Genomic DNA, 19,427 nt, shown 5'->3' on the forward strand with positions numbered 1-19,427 from the left:
TCTCTCTCTACTTTACTTCTTTTCTCTACCTTTCAATCTGTCTTTCTCTCTGCCTTGATATCTCTTGTTCTCTCTCATTCTCTCTCTCTCAGGCTCCCTTTCCCTCTCTTGTTCTCTCTTTCTTTCTCTCTCATTCTCTTTATCTCTCTCTCTCATTCTCTTTCCCTCTCTTTCTCTCATTCTCCCTCTTCCTCTCTCCTTTACTTCTTTTCTATCTCTCCTTGCTTTGATATCTCTTGTTCTCTCTCATTCTCTCTTTTTTCTTTCTCTCTCTCTCATTCTCTGTCTCTCACTCGTTCTCTCTCTCCCTTACTCTTTTCTATGTCTTAATCTGTCTTTCTCTCTTTGCCTTGATATCTCTTGTTCTCTCTCATTCGCTCTCTTTCCCTCTCTCGTTCTCTCTCATTCTCTTTATATCTCTCTCTCGCTCTCTCTTTCTCATTCTCTCTCTTTCTCATTCTCTCTCTCTCTCATTCTCTCTTTTGCAGCTCCTAGCCCCGCCCACCTGTCAAGCTTTTGACAAATGAACCAATCAAATTCAATCTAATCAAAATCAGATATCTCAACAGAAATTATTGAATTCAAATGTGTGAGCGCAAGTAAACTATTATGCAAATATGTTTTTTTTTATATATATATATCATTTTCTCAAAAACTTTATTTAAATATCAGTCCAATCATATAATTATGAAAGGTAAAGGGGACACGCCCCCCTCAGGTTTAATGGAGGTGATGCCCATTTACCATGAAATAATTCCAGATTGAAAAGGGAAGCTGTTGTTAGCAATTGATGTAAACTTGTGGAATTAGGAGGTAAAACCTGTACGTGTTTGTGGTTTTGAACAGGTCTCTGATGTGTCGAGTAAGCTAAAGGAGATGCAGATGTTCTGGATCCAGCTGCCCTCTGCTCTCTGCAACAGTAAAGCGGCGTCCGGCTCCTCCAACAACGACAAGTGCTGGAACGGCATGGCCAAAGCCAGGTTCTGCTTTATTCTTCATCTGTTCTCTTTTCTTTACCCCAATCACTTCTTACTGGACTTTACTGTCAGTTTCTACAGGGAGGAAGATTCAGGAGATGATCAGGAGATCATGCAGCGTTAAGAGTATTTAATATTAATTTAAACACCATATTCAAAAGTCAGACCACAGATCACTATCAATACACCCAGGATGAGTCTGAAAACAAACTTTTAACCTCTCACCTTCTTCAGTGATGATAATTTCATCGATTCCTCCTTTACTGCCATAGAACAGCCCTTTATTGAATAGACATCAGACATGATTAATCACCCTGTGTGTGTGGGGGTGTGTGTGTGTGTGTGTGTGTCTAAACGTACGCTTATGAGACAAAATACCAGCCTATCATTTTGAGTCATCAATAATTCATTGAAGGAAGGCTGCTGAAATATTGTGCTTCTCTAGGGACAGATTGATATGCATGATCATTTGACGAATGCATGAAAAATGAATGTGTCTGTATCCAGGCACCACAGTATATCTGCAAGCCAGACAAGGTGGAATTATTTTATATAACAGTATAAAATTGATCTAATAAAGCCCTGTATAGAAATGTCATGGATTCAGACCAGAGGTTCTAATCAGACTTTTATAAAATTTTATAAAAATAATCATTTAATAATTTAAGTCTTGCTTCAATAGGTATACTCTGGGGAAAAAATACAAACAAATAGGCCTAACGAGATTTCTGTGATTGATCCGACCTTAATAGGTACCTGCCTGAGATCATGGGAGATGGACTGGCCAATCAGATCAATAATCCAGACGTGGACATCGACATCACCAAGCCAGACATGACAATACGACAGCAGATCATGCAGCTGAAAATCATGTCCAATCGTCTGAAAAACGCTCTGGATGGAAACGATGTGGATTTCCAGGACACAAGTAAGTGGCAGAAGTGTGATTAAGGTGTGTGTGTGTGCTGTTAATGTGTTTCTTAATTTGATATTAATATGAATTAAGAAAGATGTGCAATAAACAGACATTTAAACTAGTGATGTTAATCGATTAAAACAGACCGGATTAATTACAACTAATTTCTGTGATTAAATGTGATTAATCACCATTAATCATATTTTTTCCCTCTTAACGCTAACATTTTGATAACGGGTATTTAACAATAAATAAAATCATCAGTGTTAGGTTGGCAACATGGAATTATATTTCAATTATTGGTGTCAATCGATAAAAAAATTATAATTTCTTGATCATAACAATATTTTGGGAATAGTCATGATTAAAATAGTCTGTCTGAGTAAAATATATGTTAAAACATATAAATGCTGTTTTTGTTCTATATTTTTGGGAGGAAGACATGGTAAAATATTGTATAGCGTGGTGCACTTAAAAAAACAGACTAGAGCTTTTTAAAATTTTATTCTAATATCTCAGGGTAGTTTTGATAAAAAAAATGTTTTTTATGCATTGAATAAAAGTTTAATGGAGAGTTTAAATGCTGAAAATAAAAGTTGGTGTATTAACATATATGATGAAACCAGCAGCTGTGATAATTGTGATTAATTGCAATTAATTAATTATTTTTCCCCCCTCTTAAGACTAACCTTTTGATAACAGGTAAACAGGTATTTAAACATAAATAAAAGCATCAGTGTGAGATTGCCAACATATAATTATATTTAAATTAGTGGTGTCAATCGAATAAAAAGGTAATTAATCATGATTAAAATGTAAGTGAAAATATAGCTTTTCTTTTCTTCATTTAAGCTTTCTATGAAACTTTTATTCAGCACATAAACAATATTTAAATCAAAACTACCCTGAGATATACTATAAAAAAGCTCTAGTGCACCACACTATACACAATTGCATTTAGTTTGTGTATAGTGTGGTGCACTAGAGCTTTTTTTTATAGTATTATAATATCTCAGGGTAGTTTTGATTTAAATATTTTTTTATATGCTGAATAAAAGTTTAATCGAGAGCTTTGCTTTAATGCAGAAAAGAAAAGCTAGTGTAGTAACTTCCAAGCAGCAGCTGTGTGTGTGTGTGTGTGTGGGTGCATGCAGGCACGTTTGAGAGAGAGAGATTTAAATTATATTTAAGTGTGAATAAAAATAATCTACTCTACAGTAGCAACGGCATGTTTACGCTGCTAAATAAAACCACTATGTCACCAGGCTCTGTAAAAAAATCTAAATTACAACAGAAATTGTTAGCATGATTAATTTACATAAATAAATGTATATTCAAATGTATGTTCAAAAGTTTACAGATTAAACACATTGTTATTGTGTTAAAAATGAAAGCAATAATTTAAACATGATATAATATTATATACTCCTTTTTTATAGGTGGAGATGATTCACTGGGTTCTTAATGGAATAATCTGACATGCTTTTGTCTAAACAGTCCTGTCCAGATTGGCCAGTTTACATGCCTGTCCCTTTAAATTACTGTATTTTTCGCACTTTAAGGCGCACTTAAAATCCTGTATTTTTTCCCAAACATCGTCAGTGCACCGTATAATCAGGTGCTCCTTATTTATAAATTCTACTAGAAAGGTATTAAGGAGCAGTAAAGCATTTCCGCTTAAGTGCAGCGTTATACGGGAGTTTCAGTTAAGTTCTCCAGCACCAAGGCTGAAGCAGTGTTAGCATTAGCCGCTAACTCTGCTAGTTAGCTCTTTCGTCATTCAGAGGGGAGTATATCTTGAGTGTAACCTGCCTCTAACACCGGCTAGCACTGCTGGAGCAGCATTAGCACTAGCCACTAACCACGCTAAGCGTTAAGTAATTTTCTGTTCAGAGGTGAGTATTATCGGACTGTAGCCTGCGTGTTTACTGTGTTAAAACAAGCTAAGTAGTACAAACCGCTAACTAATATCGCCCTGGCTTAATTAAACACTTAGGGTTCTTCAGTGTAGCACTGTTAGGAATATTTACTGTATACCTGTAACTCTACCTCTTCAAACACTTTAAGAGGCAAGAAATTCAAGTAATTAACTCTTGACAAGTTCAGCACAGCTGTTAACTGAAAGCTATTCCAGGTGACTACCTTATAAAGCTGAAGAATCTAAAATATAAAACATATTCTGGTTCATTTAACTTTTTTGTTGTATACTAAATAATACTTGTCTATAAAAAATACTTGTCCATTTCCAATAGATATCTTGCATTTCTAAAATAAATTGAACAAGTCACAGCTTTGGAATTGTCTTGGACTCCACAAAGGTGGTCTCAAATAGGTTTGATTATTAACATACAGTATCTGCAGTATTGTCTGTCCTAATAAAACGATCTTCTCCTCTTCTGCACTGTCTGTAGGTGATGACATCAGCGGCTCAGGCAGTGGAATGTGCAGCGAGCAGGTCTGTGTCCGGGGGCCGCCTGTGTTCGGACCCAAACTGGACCGACCCAAACTGGACGTCTACAACCCAGCAAAGAACAAAGCGAAAGGCTCTGGATATCAGATTCAGCCCTGCATCTCCTTAATTCTGCTGCTGCTCGTCAGCCTCCTGCTCAGACGGTAATGGAAACACACTGTCCTGCCAGAACTGGACGGGGGGATTTAGGGTGGGAGTTGGTGGGAAGGGTGGGGTCTGAAGAAAAACAGCGGTGAGCCAACAAAATTGCCAAAAGAAAAGTCAGCGAATGAATGGACCTTTCATCTCCGAGAGACAGAGGGAGTGATGAAATCTTCTTTTATAAATCTTTTTTTTTTATTGTATATTAAGTTTTTCTTCAAATCTTTGAATGTTAAAAAAAAGTAACAACCTTTGGTGGTTTTTGTAAATGTACACTTTTCTCAAGCCTGTACGCAATCTACCCGAGCTGTCACTTAGTTACCCTGTGTTTCATTTCACACAATACTCGCGCCAGAGCAGTTCATACTTACACAACTGTCCTTTTGATTTTTTTGAGCACTTCACAAATAAAAAAAAGCATAATAATAGACAAGCTTTTAAGGAGAGATCAGAACACTGCTCCAGAATTCCAGATAATCCCAGGTGATATAAAACAATTAGGTTAAGTAAAATTGGGTATTCCCTGATTAAACACAGGATCTACTTGCATAACATGGTCATTTTTTGTTAGGCCACTATTCATTATTATTATTATTATTATTATTAATAATAATAATTTTCTATAAATGTGTGATATACTAAGATGGACGTGTAAAAAAACAGAATGTTTGTAAAGAACTTCCTTCAGCAGCACAAAAATCAGTGATGGGTTTGGCTTCTTTAAAAGGACTGTATGTGTGGGTAAGAAAGATGTGCATGTTTTTGACATGAAAAAGCAAAAAAATAGGTCTTAAATGTAAAGAAAATATTTTAACTTAAACTAAATGAAAATGAATAGCGGTCTTGGCTGATTTTTTAAAGGGAGGGTTAAGTCAGCAATGATGCATAGTATACATCATTTAACTCAAACAGGTTAAACAGGCAATCAGATATCATGCTTAGGGCTGGGTGTCATTCCACCTCTGGAATATACAGGTGCTGGTCAACGAATTAGAATAATTTGAAATAGTGCAATCATGAAATTCTTTGAATGCATTTTTTGTGCAGAAAGCAAATCAGGTGTTCACCGCACCTGTCCTACTGGTTAGACTAATCACAGAACTCGTTACCTGGAAAACAATTTGCTCAGCTGAGCTTTCCAAAAGGCCCATTTAGGCCATTTAACTGTGACACTGTTGTTTTATTGAATTAGAATAATGGAGAAACCGTTTCATTGAATTAGAATAATTTTTATTATAATTACAATCATCACTTTCTCAGTATTTTGTGGCTGCCCCCTTGGCTTGTATGACTGCCTGAAGTCTCCGCGGCATCGATTTGACCAGCTTGTCGCAAGTTTCCGCACTCACAGCTTCCCAGGCAGTGGCGATGTTCTGCTTCAGTTGGTCCAGCGTAGTAGGCTTTCTGTCGCGAATTTTCCGCTTGACGATGGCCCAAAGGTTTTCAATGACATTGAGGTCAGGCGAGTTGGCCGGCCATGCCAAAACTTCAAGCTGTTTTTTAGTGAACCAATCTTTGGTCGACTTTGCCGCATGAGCCGGTGCAAGATCCTGTTGAAATATGAAGTCTTCTTCGCCGAACTGTTCCTCAACAGTCGGAATCAGGAACGTTTCCAGAACATCTTGATATACGGCAGCATTGACAGTCTTCGTGAGGAAGCAGAGTTTCCCTACACCTCGAGCGGACATGCATCCCCAGACCATAACGCTCTGGGGAAACTTGACGGATCTTTTCACGCACTCGTGGTTGTAGGTTTCGCCACCACGACGCCAGACACGAGGACCTTGGTCACCGAAGGAGATGCAGAAGCGTGATTCGTCACTGAAGACCACTTTCTGCCAGTCTTCAGCAGTCCACTCGCCGTGTTCTTTGGCCCACTTCAGCCATTTCTCCATTTGTTTCTTGTTCAGCATCGGTTTTACTGCTGGAACGCGAGATTTGAAGCCGAGTTCGCGCAGACGACGGTAAGTGGTTGATCTGGAGACGTCAGCGCCGGTCTGCTTGTTCCACAAGTCGGTGAGCTCGGAAGTGGACTTGAACCGGTTGCTGACTGCGATCTCTCTCAGCTGCTTGTTGTCGCGAGCAGAAGTTTTTCGGAACAGTTGGTGCGCTTGCTGCAGTTTTTCTTGAGAGCTTTGCAGACGGAAGACTGGCTGATGCCGAGCTGCTCAGCAATTTTAGTTTAGGTCAAGCCTTGTTGGCGAAGGGCTTGAATTTGAGCCACTTTTCCGGTTGAGAGGTTGCGCTGCTTACCCATGATTGATTTTACAACTTAGAAATTCTACTCAACCCTGACTTTATACTGCACAGTGAACACTCTTCACAGAAAACAAAAATTCGAGCATTTATTCTAATTCAATGAAACGGTTTCTCCATTATTCTAATTCAATAAAACAACAGTGTCACAGTTAAATGGCCTAAATGGGCCTTTTGGAAAGCTCAGCTGAGCACATTTTTTCCCAGGTAACGGGTTCTGTGATTAGTCTAACGAGTAGGACAGGTGCGGTGAACACCTGATTTGCTTTCTGCACAAAAAATGCATTCAAAGAATTTCAAATTATTCTAATTCGTTGACCAGCACCTGTAATCAAGAGGAAGAAAAATGATCACAAATTCATCAAACCAAGCTGAACTGCTTGAATATTTTGCACCAGGAGTGAGTGGCATAAAGTTATCCAAAAGCAATGTGTAAGACTGGTGGAGAAAAACAGGCCAAGAATGGTCGAGAAATTTGGTTTATAGCCTCTTTCACACCTGCTACTTTACTTTGGACCCAAATGATAAAAGTCTGGAAGTCTGGACCAAACAACTTTTAACCTTTTAACCTTTGCGTAGGTTAAGTGTTCACAACCTGGCAATCCAACTGAGCTTCATGTTTGGGGAGGAGCCTGATGTTGAACACTTAACACACTGATTTAAAAAGTTACAAAGAAATATTATCCAGAAATGAAACATTTTATATATTTATTTCTAAATTGCATCCCATTTTCGCCCCAATTTACACGGCCAATCACCCAAACCTACCGCTATCACTAGTAACCGCTAACCCCCCAACGCCAGGAGGGTAAAGACTAGCACATGACTCCTCCGACACATGTGAAGTCAGACCACCCCTGGAAAGTGCAGCGACTCAGTTCCGATACATCAGCTCACAGACGCCTCGTGCTGATCTACATCACCCTTTTGAAGTGATGTGGGGGAAAAATCTAAGCCAATTGTGCTCTCTCAGGGCTCTGGCAGCTGATGGCAAGCTACATGGAAGGGATTTGAACCAGCGTGCTCGACCACTCAGAGCCAAAATACCAATTAGATTAAGCTTTTGGTATTGGTATTTGAACGTATTTTTTTTATGAACCACACCCAGCTCTAATCATGTTATTATCTGAAGACTGTGTCAAATATTGCCTTGGAACAATGAAAGCCTATGCCCACCATATTAGCACTACTGCTACCAAGTATTTAATTAGATCGAGCGCCCAAACCATCACTATAAGAGCAACAATTTTGAAATTTGCGTTTTTTTTTTTTAAACCTGATGAATGAGTTAAATCTCCCCAAAGGCCCACGTTACGTTTAGCTAGGTAGCTTTTAAAGTGTTAATATAAAAAAAAATACTTACATGAGGAATGTCAACTTCAACTTTGAATGTTAAGTGATGATGAGATGAGGCAAATGATCATAATGATGACGATAATGAGTCTGTGTATCTTCTCAGTCATTCAGTGAAGCTCTCCGTCGACAAACTGACCACAGCGAATGATAGGTGAGACGAGGTCAGACAGCATCGCTTCATTACTCAGATCCCTGTGTCGGGTTTTAGAGCACAGGGTTACCTGAGCACATTAAAGGGGGTATAGGACATTGCCATTTTGATACCTTGTTTTACTCCTTGTTGTGTGTAGTTAACGGGCCAGACAGCGGACTGGAACCAGGCAGAAGGAGTTGTGGGTGCCTAACACAGCTCATAGAGGGAGCACTAGATCGCCATTCCAAAACCACGGTCTTGGAGATGACCTTTTGTGAGGGATGGCCTCTGGAAAACATTAAGAATGTAGTCATTGTCTGTCCTTGTGCTGATTTGAGTAGCGGACCCCATCCTGACGTACTGGAAGGAGGAGGGACCAGGGGAGGAAGTGAGGCCTACAGGGGCTGGTGGTAAGCTTACACTTGGAACATATGAGGCAGTGGTCCTTTAGGAAAGCTAGCTCTGCATGGATACTGTCTGTAAGAGGTGACTGTGTAGAGAACAGGAACAATTGCGGGCTTTTTTACCCTTCTGTCTCAAACCAATAGGTTCACTCTTCTCTGCTCCAGAGAGCCCTAATCTATCGGCAATATTTCTCTAGAGGGAGAAAACAAGTTCTGCATGCACTGACACATCTGTGTCAGCAATGAATGTAACTGTAAAATAGCTGAATGCATTCAGTGGAAGGGTTTTTTTTTTAATGAATATTTGAAGCTCGTCACTAAATGCAATCAAATTAAAACAACAATGCTCCAAAATGTATAAGCAATCCTTCCTGGAGAGTAGAGACACTTTCTCCAACAAAAGCAGGATGATCTCATTTTAATACCATAAGGCACACTACCAATGAACATCTATTTTCTGATCTATTTTCACACAAAAGGCGCACCAGATTCTAAGGCGCATTTTAAGCAACAATAGTAAGGAACAGGGGTGTCGCCATGTTTCTCTATTAATGGGAAAGCGCCTAAGTAAACAAATTTCTAATTCTTAAAAAAAAAAAACCATTCTTTCAAAGTCAAACGAGCGTTGGTTATTTATCTACACAGATTTCCTGAAAACTGCTTATTTGGGTGAGTAAATCGCTTCTGTTTATTTACAGTAAGCTTAGATTTCCAATATTCTCAACAGCACAATTAGCAGTGCTTAGCGCTAGTAAATGCCACCCGATAGTGCTACACTGAGGAACCCTGAGTGTTCCGGTATGTCAGGGCGATATCAGATAGCGGTTCATCCCACGTAGCTTGTTTTAACACCTTAAACACACACGCTACAGTCTGATATTAGCACGGTTAGCGGCTAATGCTAAGACTGCTCCAGCCTCGGTGATGGTGAAAACGTCTATATAATGCTGTTCCTGGCTGTGTGAATTCATACATAAGGTCACCAGCGATTTTATGGAAAGTTAAAGACTTTTAAGTGTTAAAATTGATTTCAGAAAAAACAGTGGATGAGCAGGTGTCCCATACTTTTGTCCATATAGTGCAAGTTTGATAGTGTTGATTCAGACTTGATTCAGAGTGAATGAAAGAACACAGTCGTTTAATAGAACCACGTTGCCTCTTCCACTTTCAGCTCCACTTCAAGCCTTTACTTTAAAACCTCTCTATATGGCACACTGTTGACTTATTCCTGTACTAAGACTTACCAATAGACTTCTGACAGTATTTTAGTGTGCACTGAATGTAACTGTCCTACAAAGATTGAAACAAAAAATGTAAAGGTCCATCAAACGCTCTGTATCATCACTATGCTTTTTTTAAAATGCCATTACACAGAAGTTTCTCTGCCCTGTATTTACAGAAATGCTGGCGTTTAATGGGACTCTGTATGAAATGTCTTTCTCTCTCACCTGCATAGTCTTTGTATCACATCTCAAATAAAACTGTAATTTTCTTTGGGGTCATGCTTGTGTCTGTGTGCTGATGAATGACTTAGGTCTGGTTTCTCCAGACTGAGATGAAGATTCTTGCCTTTCTTAGAGCCTTCCAGTCCTTTTTTAGATTTTTCCAGTGTTTTCTTATAACTACTCAGTCCTTTTTTATAACTTTCCTGTCCATTCTTAGCTCTTTCCTGGCCTTTCTTGGAGCTTCTGCTGGTGAGATGACAACGCGGTTCCCCAGAAAAGTATCTGCCTCCAACACTTCCAGTGCCTGTGGAGGGAATAAAAAAAGAAACGCATGTTTTTTTTAGTAAGCACTACTTTAAAGGAGTCTACACAATAAATATTACTGCTCCTTTTCATGAACATTTTTTTCTCAGTGGAACAAATGTATCTTCTTTCACACCCAATCTAATAATTACAGGTGAAATAGGTTTTAACACACCTTAAATAGAGTGTCTTTTTTATTTGTATTTTATTTTTAAAATGTTCTGCACTGTAGATTAATACTAAAGTCATCCAAACTATGAAGAAAAACATATAGAATTATTTACAAAAAAAAAGGGTTAAACAAACCAGAATATATTTTATATGTTAAATTCTTCAAAGTAGCACCTCTTGCTAAGATGAAAGCTTTACACATCCTGGCATCTTTTTTTCAGCTTTATGAGGTAGAGTCACCTGGAATGGCTTTCAGTTAACAGCTGTGCTAAACTTGTCCAGAGTTATTTACTTGATTTTTTTGGCCTCTTAATGTGTTTGAGAGCATCAGTTGTAAAGTTGTGAAGAGGTAGAGTTGGTGTACAGTGAATAGCTCTATTAAAATTAATTAAGTTTTATTCACTTTTCACTCTAATTACTGTATTTTTTGCACTACAAGGCACACTTTTAATACATGTCTACTTTCTGGTCTATTTTAATTCATAAGGCACACCAGATTATAAGGTGCACTATGCACTATGCTAGTAAGAGGGTGACAGGGGTGTCACCATGTTTCCCTTCTAATTTAGCAGGTCTCGCCTGTAGTGGTGGGGAGGGTAACTAAGTTAAGTAAAGCTAAGCTAAGTAAACAAAACTGTAATTCTTAAAAAAAAAAAAAAAAAACTTAAACAAGTTAAACAAGCGCTAGATGTTAATCTACAGATAAGATTTCTCTCCTGAAATCTGTTCATTTGGGTGAGTAAAGTGCTTCTGTTTATTTACAGTAAGCGTAAATTTCCAGATTTCCAAAAAGGGTGTGTGCAGCAGCATTAGCATTAGCGGCTAACCGCTAGCCACAATTAGTGATAGTAAATGCTCCCAGACAGCGCTACACTGAGGAACCCTGAGTGTTCTGGTAAGCCAGGGCAATATTAGCTAGCGGTTTATCCCACATAGCTTATACAGGCCAATACCACTGAGAAAGTTGTTCTCATTTGGATAACTTTTGGTAGGTAGCGGCCACTGCATAATACAAACACCCCACAACATCATTTATATCGGTTTTACAAGTAAATTAAATAGTAAATTAGGCATCAAGAAGCCAGCGAGGCGTTATTGATTGAAATCCACCCTGTTCTTCTAACCTGCCAGAAGAATACACTCCTCCTTATGCCGTTCGTTCCAGGCCTTCATCTTGCACGTTTTACTGCAATAAAACACCTTACGGCAACGGCTACAGGCTGTCAGGACCACCCACACCGAGCGGCCACACTGGTAGCAGTATTTAAACAGAGGTTTCCTGAAATACACACACACACACACACACACACACACACACACACACACACACACACACACACAAACAAACACCCTTAATATACTTATAAGGACCAACATGTTTGGCCTTTTTTGGTAATTTATGTCCCATCTTATTCTAAAAACCTTTATCTGTGTATATATGTATATATGTATATATAATATATATATATATATATATATATTTTTTTTTTTTTTTTTTTTTCCTCAAGTGTAGATATCCATGGTCAGATTACGAATTACACATTTTCCCAGTGTTGGCAGTGTTAATAAGAAGTCTCATGTAAAATTTGGGGTGAATAGTATGCAATAATATCAAATTGAATAAAATTTAAAAAGCCATATTGTTATATCCTGATATTCTTGAAAGACTTTTTGAGGTTTGTATGCACTACATATTCTACACTTTAGTTTTGTGATCTATTTTTGATATCACATTGCTTTACTGTTTTTATATTTTTTATTTTGTTACACTATTATTATTCTATACAATATATATATAATATTTTATGTAATATATAAACGTCTTGATCTTGGTAAGTCACAGTTTACAAAACAGACAAAGGTTTTTACATGTTTTTGTTTCTACTAAACTACTTTAATATTTATTTTGTTGCAGTTGTATATTGTCAATGTTTTTCATATTGGCAAGAATATTGTTACTGCAAAAATAACCTGAAATATCCTGATTATTTTCGGGCCATATCGCCCACCCCTAAATCAAATACACAATTAGCGTTCATTTACCTAATTTAAATTCAAGAGCAGAACTTTAAAAATACAACAGAACATGCTGAGACCGAATGTGGTTTATACTCGGAAATCTGAATGTTGGCACATGCGGCTTGAGCCAAATGTCATATTATACTTGGCAACTGGGTTGTTGGCAAATGCGACATGGTCAGCTCAGGCATAATGTGAAAATAATAGCATGTTTAATACATTACACCTTATAAATATACTAAATTAAGCAAACAATATATATATACACATATACAGCTCTGCAAAAAAAACTGAGACCACTTCAGTTTCTGAATCAGTTTCTCTGATTTTGCTATTTATAGGTATATGTTTGAGTAAATTAAACACTGTTGATTTATTTTATAAACTACAGAGAATATTTCTCCAAAATTTTAAATAAAAATATTGTCATTTAGAGCATTTATTTGCAAGAAAACACATTCATATTCATAGTTTTAAGAGTTTACAAATCAATATTTGGTGGAATAACCCTGTTTTTTATGCATCCTGGCATGTTCTCCTCCACCAGTCTTACACACTGCTTTTGGATAACTTTATATCACTCCTGGTGAAAAATGCAAAATGGTTTGATGGCTTGTGATCATCCATCTTCCTCTTGATTATATTCTAGAGCAGTGTTTCTCAACCAGGGTGCCGCGGCACCCTGGGGTGCCGTCTGGCTTCATCGGGGGTGCCGTCAAAATATTGCGCCTCACGTGCATATTTCCTTTCCAAAATTTGTTTTTTTTTATTTTTCACCTCTGTTTAAAAGTAAGCTTACAGACAAAATAAACACTCTTAATAAGTCTAATAATATTCGGAAGCGATATATACTGTATAGTCCTACATCGGCAAGTTGGAGATGTGAGGGCTACACTGCTAATGATGCTCTTACACACTAGAGAATTAACAGTGTTCTCATTTTACAGTCGAGATCTCAGCCTCACCTTTACCTCCTGATCTGTGAGAAAGATCATAACAATGGTGCTGTTCTTAAATTTATCTTCATCACACACACTTATTTTTACAAGTGGTGTGTGCTTTATTGTGTGTGTGTGTGTGTGTGTTGGTGGGAGGTGTGTGTTGGTGGGTATAGGTACCGTTGTGGAGCTGTTTTTCTGTGTGTCTGTTCTCTGGTTTGAGGGGATGTTGCTTCAGCTGAGGCACACATAAATGTCTCTGAGGGACTAACACCTGCAAAACACACACAAACACATTCATATGCACATCAGTCCTATTCAGTCATGTGATCTCAGTTCCTGTAGTGTAACTTTATGCTAATGTTCCTCACTCTGTATCTGTATGTCCTGGCTCTGCTCCTCTTCCAGATGCTGTTTCTCCATGCTGATCACAGCCTGCCTCAGCAGGACGCTCAGTGCGTCGAGCAGCTTCCTGCGGGCACTGTAGGTCTCTCTCTCGCGCTGGTTTAGGACATGGTACGGGGTGTCGCAGATTCTCTGGTCCTGGAGAGAACAAAAGTTAATTAACTTTTGAAATGACCCGCCACCATGTTTAACAGCAAAGACAACTCTTAAAGGAGAACAGAGACCGGTGTAAAATGAACTTTTGATGTAGTAAAACATGATAAAAAGTACTTACCTTTGATGAATAGCACACCTTTGTTCTCCCACAGCGTTCCAAGATCATGAATTTTTTTAAGTTTGTCCAAACACCCTTCAGACTGAGTGACACAGGGCATAAATTGCTTTTTCCACCGTTATCCAGGCTCAAAGTAGTTCCACACCTCCTTGCTAGAATCCGGAGAGCACTGACATTTAAAACAAGGCATTAATAACTTAAAAAGTGCACAAGAAGCTTATTAAAAACTTCTGTTTACATCCCATAATGCTAGCTTTACTGAAAATAATAGACATATTATATTAATAATATAGACACATACATAGACTCCACATAGCTGCCTTCTGGCGCTGGAGTCTATGTATATATAGCATCCTCTTGCGTCCACAGTTAATCCTGTTGGATGTGGTTCATCCTTCTTGGTGGTATGCTGACATTACCCTGGATACCGTGGTTCTTGATACATCACAAAGACTTGCTGTCTTGGTCACAGATGCGCCAGCAAGACGTGCACCAACAATTTGTCCTCTTTTAAACTCTGGTATATTACCCATAATGTTGTGTGCATTGCAATATTTTGAGTAAAACTGTGCTCTTACCCTGCTAATTGAACCTCCACACTAAAATGACAGGTGTTTTAGTTTCATTGTCCAACCCCTGTGTATGTCCATGTTTTTTTCAGTTCAGATAGCGTTATAGGATGTAAACAGTGGTTTTTAATAAGCTTCTTGTGCATTTTTTAAGTTATTAATGCCTTATTTTAAATGTCAGGGCTCTCCGGATTATAGCAAGGAGGTGTGGAGCTACTTTGAGCTGGTTAACAGGGGAAAAATTAATCAGAATTATCAGGGCAAATTATGTCCCATGTCACCCAGTCTGAAGGGTGTTTGGACAAACTGTTAAAATTTCTGGATCTCAGAGCGCTAAGGGAGAACGGAGGTGTGCTTTTCATCAAAGGTAAGTACTTTTTATCATATTTTACTACACCAAAAGTCCATTTTACACCAGAGTTCTCCTTTAATGATCTTCTTTCAGACTGGAATTTAATCACTTTGAATGAAGTTACCCCTACATTAGAAAAAGTGACCCAGATGGCATGTGGCTCAAGAATGGCAACCTGAATGTTGGCACAAGCAGCACAGGCTGACTGTTGTAATATTGTGGCCAACTTACGTATTGGAAAATGCAGCTTTGACCAGCTGACTGTCCTACAATACTTGGCAACCAGGATGTAGGCACATGTGGTTCGGCCCAAATTTCATATGATTCTCGGCAGCTGGAGTGTTGCCACATGTGAATTGGTCCGATTTTTGTATTATTCTTGGTGACTGGGGTGTTGGCACAAACAGCTTGGGCCAACTGTCATATTATACTCGGCAACCAGGGCGTTCACATATGAGGCTCAGGCCAGTTGTCGTATTATACTCTGCAACTGGAGTATTGCTACATGTGAATCGGGCTGATTGTTGTGTTAAACTTGGCAACCAGGGTGTTGGCACTTGAGGCTTGAGCCGATGGTCGTATTATATGATGCACTAGGGTATTGGCAAATGTGGCTAGGGCCGGCTGATTATCCTATAATACTTGGCAACCAGGCAGTTGGCACATGTGGTTTGGGATGATTGTTCTGTTACACTCTGCAACTGGAGTGTTTTCAAATACTGCTTGGGCCAATTGTCATATTACACTCGGCAACCAGGGTGATTGGGTTGATTGTTGTACTGTACTTGGCAACCGGGGCGTGGGCCCATGCGACTTGGATCAATTGCCCTATTATTTTTGGCAAATGGAGTGTTGTCACATACGGCTCAGGCTAATTGTCATATTATATTCAACAACCAGGGTGTTGTAACAAGTGGCTTGGACCAATAATGGTATTATACACTGCAACTGGGGTATTGGTAAATGTGGCTTGGTCTGATTGTTGTATTGTACTTGGCATCCAAGGGATATACAGAATATCAAGACCACACAAAAGATAAATAAATGGTAATGCAATATCAACACAATCCTTTATGTTGCAATATTGATTATACATATTCTTCACAATCTGTGTAATTAATGCTTAGCTAGCATTAGCCAACTACAAGACCAACCCTTCACAAGCACTATGCTAGTAGCTACAAAAGAAGCCATATTGTCACTTTAGCTGCTGACCCTTTGTATAATGAAGCTCCAGAGTGATAGCTTTTAGATTTGGCTCTGAATGTGTTTCTGTAGGTGAAAAAAACTGTCTGTACCTGTTTAAACTGATAATAGGCATAATCCACTGCCGTTCCTACTGTACACTTCTGCCCCTCACCAACCACCACAGGCATCAGGATGTTGGCACCGGCCTTTATCAGCTTCTCAATCTAAGTCACAAAACCATAAACCCTATTAATTTCAAATACCAAAATAATCCATCAGTAAAATATTGAAAAAAAGAATATTTAAAAATAATGTTGCAAAATCATGCAAAGCAAATGGAAGTACAATGCAAAACATTCAATTTTTCTATTAAAGGTGATAATAATGTGATGTATCATTATATAGAGTCATTTGATACAGATTAATATTGTGTGTGTATGTACTCTAATAAAATAGCAAATGTTAAGTATTAAAATAAAAAAAATAAAAAACAGGATATCTTTTATACTTTTGTCAGACATATTTTTCTATTCTTGTTCTTATTGTATCTTTTACTGTTTTACTGTCAACTGTAGTTGTTTCCCCACCTTTTTTAAATTCAAAATCCACCAATAGGATACACCGATATGAATATTTTAACATGTACATGAGCAGAATGTGAACTGCAGTAATGGATTACCAGTTTGAGTCTGTTGTGAGGTTTAGAGCCACAGTCGTAGCTGAAGTTGGCGGCGGCGCACAGAGCACTGCCCACATGGCGGGAGAGGGGCAGATTGGGGTCGGCTCCGGCAGCCAGAAGCTCATCAACAGCCTGACGCACAGGGGTCAAAATCAGAAATGAACCACAGTCTCAACCAGAAGTGACTGATTATTTACACAGTTGCAAGTAAACCATAAAAAGTATAAAAAAAAAAAATAAATAAAATAAAAAGTTTGAAGACTAAAGCTTGGTTACAGATTTTCACTAGACACCCTTTAGCCAGAGAATGTGTTCATGTTCTGATTCTGATTACCAAAACTGGAATTTATATAATATATAAATATGCAATTAAAGCATTTCATGAAGAATTAATCAATTAATTCTAAATTCTCTAAATAAATTAAATAATATACTAATATCTGAGTTATGTTAATTTAGTACTTTGATGAGGGTCCACAGTTTCATCTATTATATTGTTGCTGCACAGCTATCAGCTGATACTTTCAGGTTTTAATATTGATATACTGAACCGTCTCTACACTGCACCATTTTCTGATCTGTAATCAAACTCGCTTATTAGAGGTGTAGACCTCACAGCTCATATTGACCATCTGCAGTAACATAACAGCCATGACCTAAAGGTATATAGAGCTTAGAGCTTGGGGACCATGCACCCTATCCGTAATTGCTCCTTGCTGGCTTCCCACCACTCCTAGTGAGCTATTTTTTTTTTTACTCAATTTGGTAAAACGGGTATATGTTTACTGACAAAGATATGTGTATTTTGTATTTACCCTAAGTCATTCAATAAGGTAAAATGGCAAAAATATAAAATATGGCAAGAAGAGTATAAAATATGTATAGCAGTTGGTTAAAAGTGACATGTAGGTTAAATGTCAGACAAAGATAACCTGAGAAAATAAACTGAGAAAATTAACTGTGTTTAACAGTTTTTGGAAATAATTAAATTTTACTAGCCACAACCACAGACTTACAAAAACAAACGGCCCATCTTATATTTGCATTAGCACAATTTAAGAAAATAAACATCAGTCTAAATGTAAAAACATGGTGGTAGTGTGATGGTCTGGGACTGCTTTGCTGTTTCAGGGCCTGGACAACTTGCTTTAATAGATGGAACCAGGAATTCTGCTGTTTACCAGAAAAAATAGATATATATTGTTTTGTATATTCACATCATATATATTTTTTTCATTAAGGAGATTTATTACCTCCATATTCACCTGAGCAAAAAATCCATACGGGGTCACTCACCAGGTCGTTGCCGCTGGCGATGGCCAGTGAGAGAGGGGAATGACCGCTCCACAGATGGTTGGTACTCGCCTTGTGGGAGAGGAGAGTGGACACCACATCTCTGGCATTCTACACAAGAGAACGTTCATTCACATAAACAGCACAATCATCACTCTAAACAAAGCCAATTCATTTACACTGCAGCTCAGTAAATCACTTTATTTACACATTCATCCAACATACAGTACATACCAGCACTGAGCTCATCATATTCTACACAAACACACTGCTGCTGCTGCCGCTGCCTAGGATGGTGATGTTTATCTGAGATTGTGCTGAAATGTTTCTCCTTGGTGGTACAGAAGAACAATGACCATAATCCATGTAACTCTATGGTACACGCTGTTCGTACTTCTGTTATTACACTTTACGTAAATACAGGGACAGCAATTATACAGCAGGAGTGTGTGTGTGTGTGTGTGTATGTTCTAGAGGCGTCTACACTTACTGAAAAATCACTGTCCCTCTGACAGGCTACGTGAAGTGGAGTCCTGCCTCCTTCCTCTGGGACGTCTGAGGAGGACGTGTAGATGCAGGCTGGAGGTCGAGAGCCTGTGATGGGACTCGTCTCATAACCCACCTGGGCCCCAAATCTGCACTGTAGATTAATTCAAAGCACATTTTTATGATTGCAGATTGTTTAATGTCCAAAATAGCGTAAGGAATCAGTCCAAGCTCAGCTGACTATATGGCAGCATCAACCATGCAGAATTGGGAATGTGGTTTGGGTAGAATGTTAGCACCCAAAGACTTGGCAAAAGACTTGGGACAATTCCATATAATATACCCAGCAACCGGGGTGTCAGCACATGTGGCTCAGGTGATTAATCGTATTATACTCGGTAACCGTGGTGTTGGCACATGTGGGCCAGAATCAGTGTTGGGCCAATGCAACTTGGTTTTGATGTGTGGTTCATAGTGATTTGTTATATCTGGGGTGAAAATATCATTTTTGAGAGTATTTCATCTCTCAAAAAATGAAAATTACATTACATTACATTTGCATCTGAAATTTACATTTTTTGAGAGATAAAATACTATTGTTGAATAAATAATGAAAATATATATATATATTTTTTTTGTCCCTTATTTGGAA

At 38.3% G+C, this 19,427-nt stretch overlaps 2 protein-coding genes across 2 annotated transcripts in view; one reads left to right on the forward strand and one right to left on the reverse strand.

Moving 5' to 3' along the window:
- The window catches only part of gpc1a (glypican 1a), a 72,502-nt gene extending 62,357 nt beyond the window's left edge, over positions 1 to 10,145 (forward strand). Inside the window, exons 7-10 of the mRNA XM_049465514.1 lie at positions 847 to 980; positions 1,730 to 1,905; positions 4,305 to 4,506; positions 8,407 to 10,145. Coding sequence (XP_049321471.1) covers positions 847 to 980; positions 1,730 to 1,905; positions 4,305 to 4,506; positions 8,407 to 8,410 — 516 coding nt within the window. The 3' untranslated portion in view covers positions 8,411 to 10,145. The remainder of the gene's footprint in view (positions 1 to 846; positions 981 to 1,729; positions 1,906 to 4,304; positions 4,507 to 8,406) is intronic.
- The window catches only part of ankmy1 (ankyrin repeat and MYND domain containing 1), a 29,117-nt gene continuing 19,460 nt past the window's right edge, over positions 9,771 to 19,427 (reverse strand). Inside the window, exons 10-17 of the mRNA XM_007252604.4 lie at positions 18,780 to 18,929; positions 18,293 to 18,400; positions 16,997 to 17,128; positions 16,428 to 16,541; positions 13,901 to 14,072; positions 13,710 to 13,803; positions 11,697 to 11,851; positions 9,771 to 10,402 (exon numbers count right to left, since the gene is read on the reverse strand). Coding sequence (XP_007252666.3) covers positions 10,125 to 10,402; positions 11,697 to 11,851; positions 13,710 to 13,803; positions 13,901 to 14,072; positions 16,428 to 16,541; positions 16,997 to 17,128; positions 18,293 to 18,400; positions 18,780 to 18,929 — 1,203 coding nt within the window. The 3' untranslated portion in view covers positions 9,771 to 10,124. The remainder of the gene's footprint in view (positions 10,403 to 11,696; positions 11,852 to 13,709; positions 13,804 to 13,900; positions 14,073 to 16,427; positions 16,542 to 16,996; positions 17,129 to 18,292; positions 18,401 to 18,779; positions 18,930 to 19,427) is intronic.

Source organism: Astyanax mexicanus, chromosome 16, assembly GCF_023375975.1.
Source record: "Astyanax mexicanus isolate ESR-SI-001 chromosome 16, AstMex3_surface, whole genome shotgun sequence".
NCBI lineage: Eukaryota > Metazoa > Chordata > Actinopteri > Characiformes > Acestrorhamphidae > Astyanax > Astyanax mexicanus.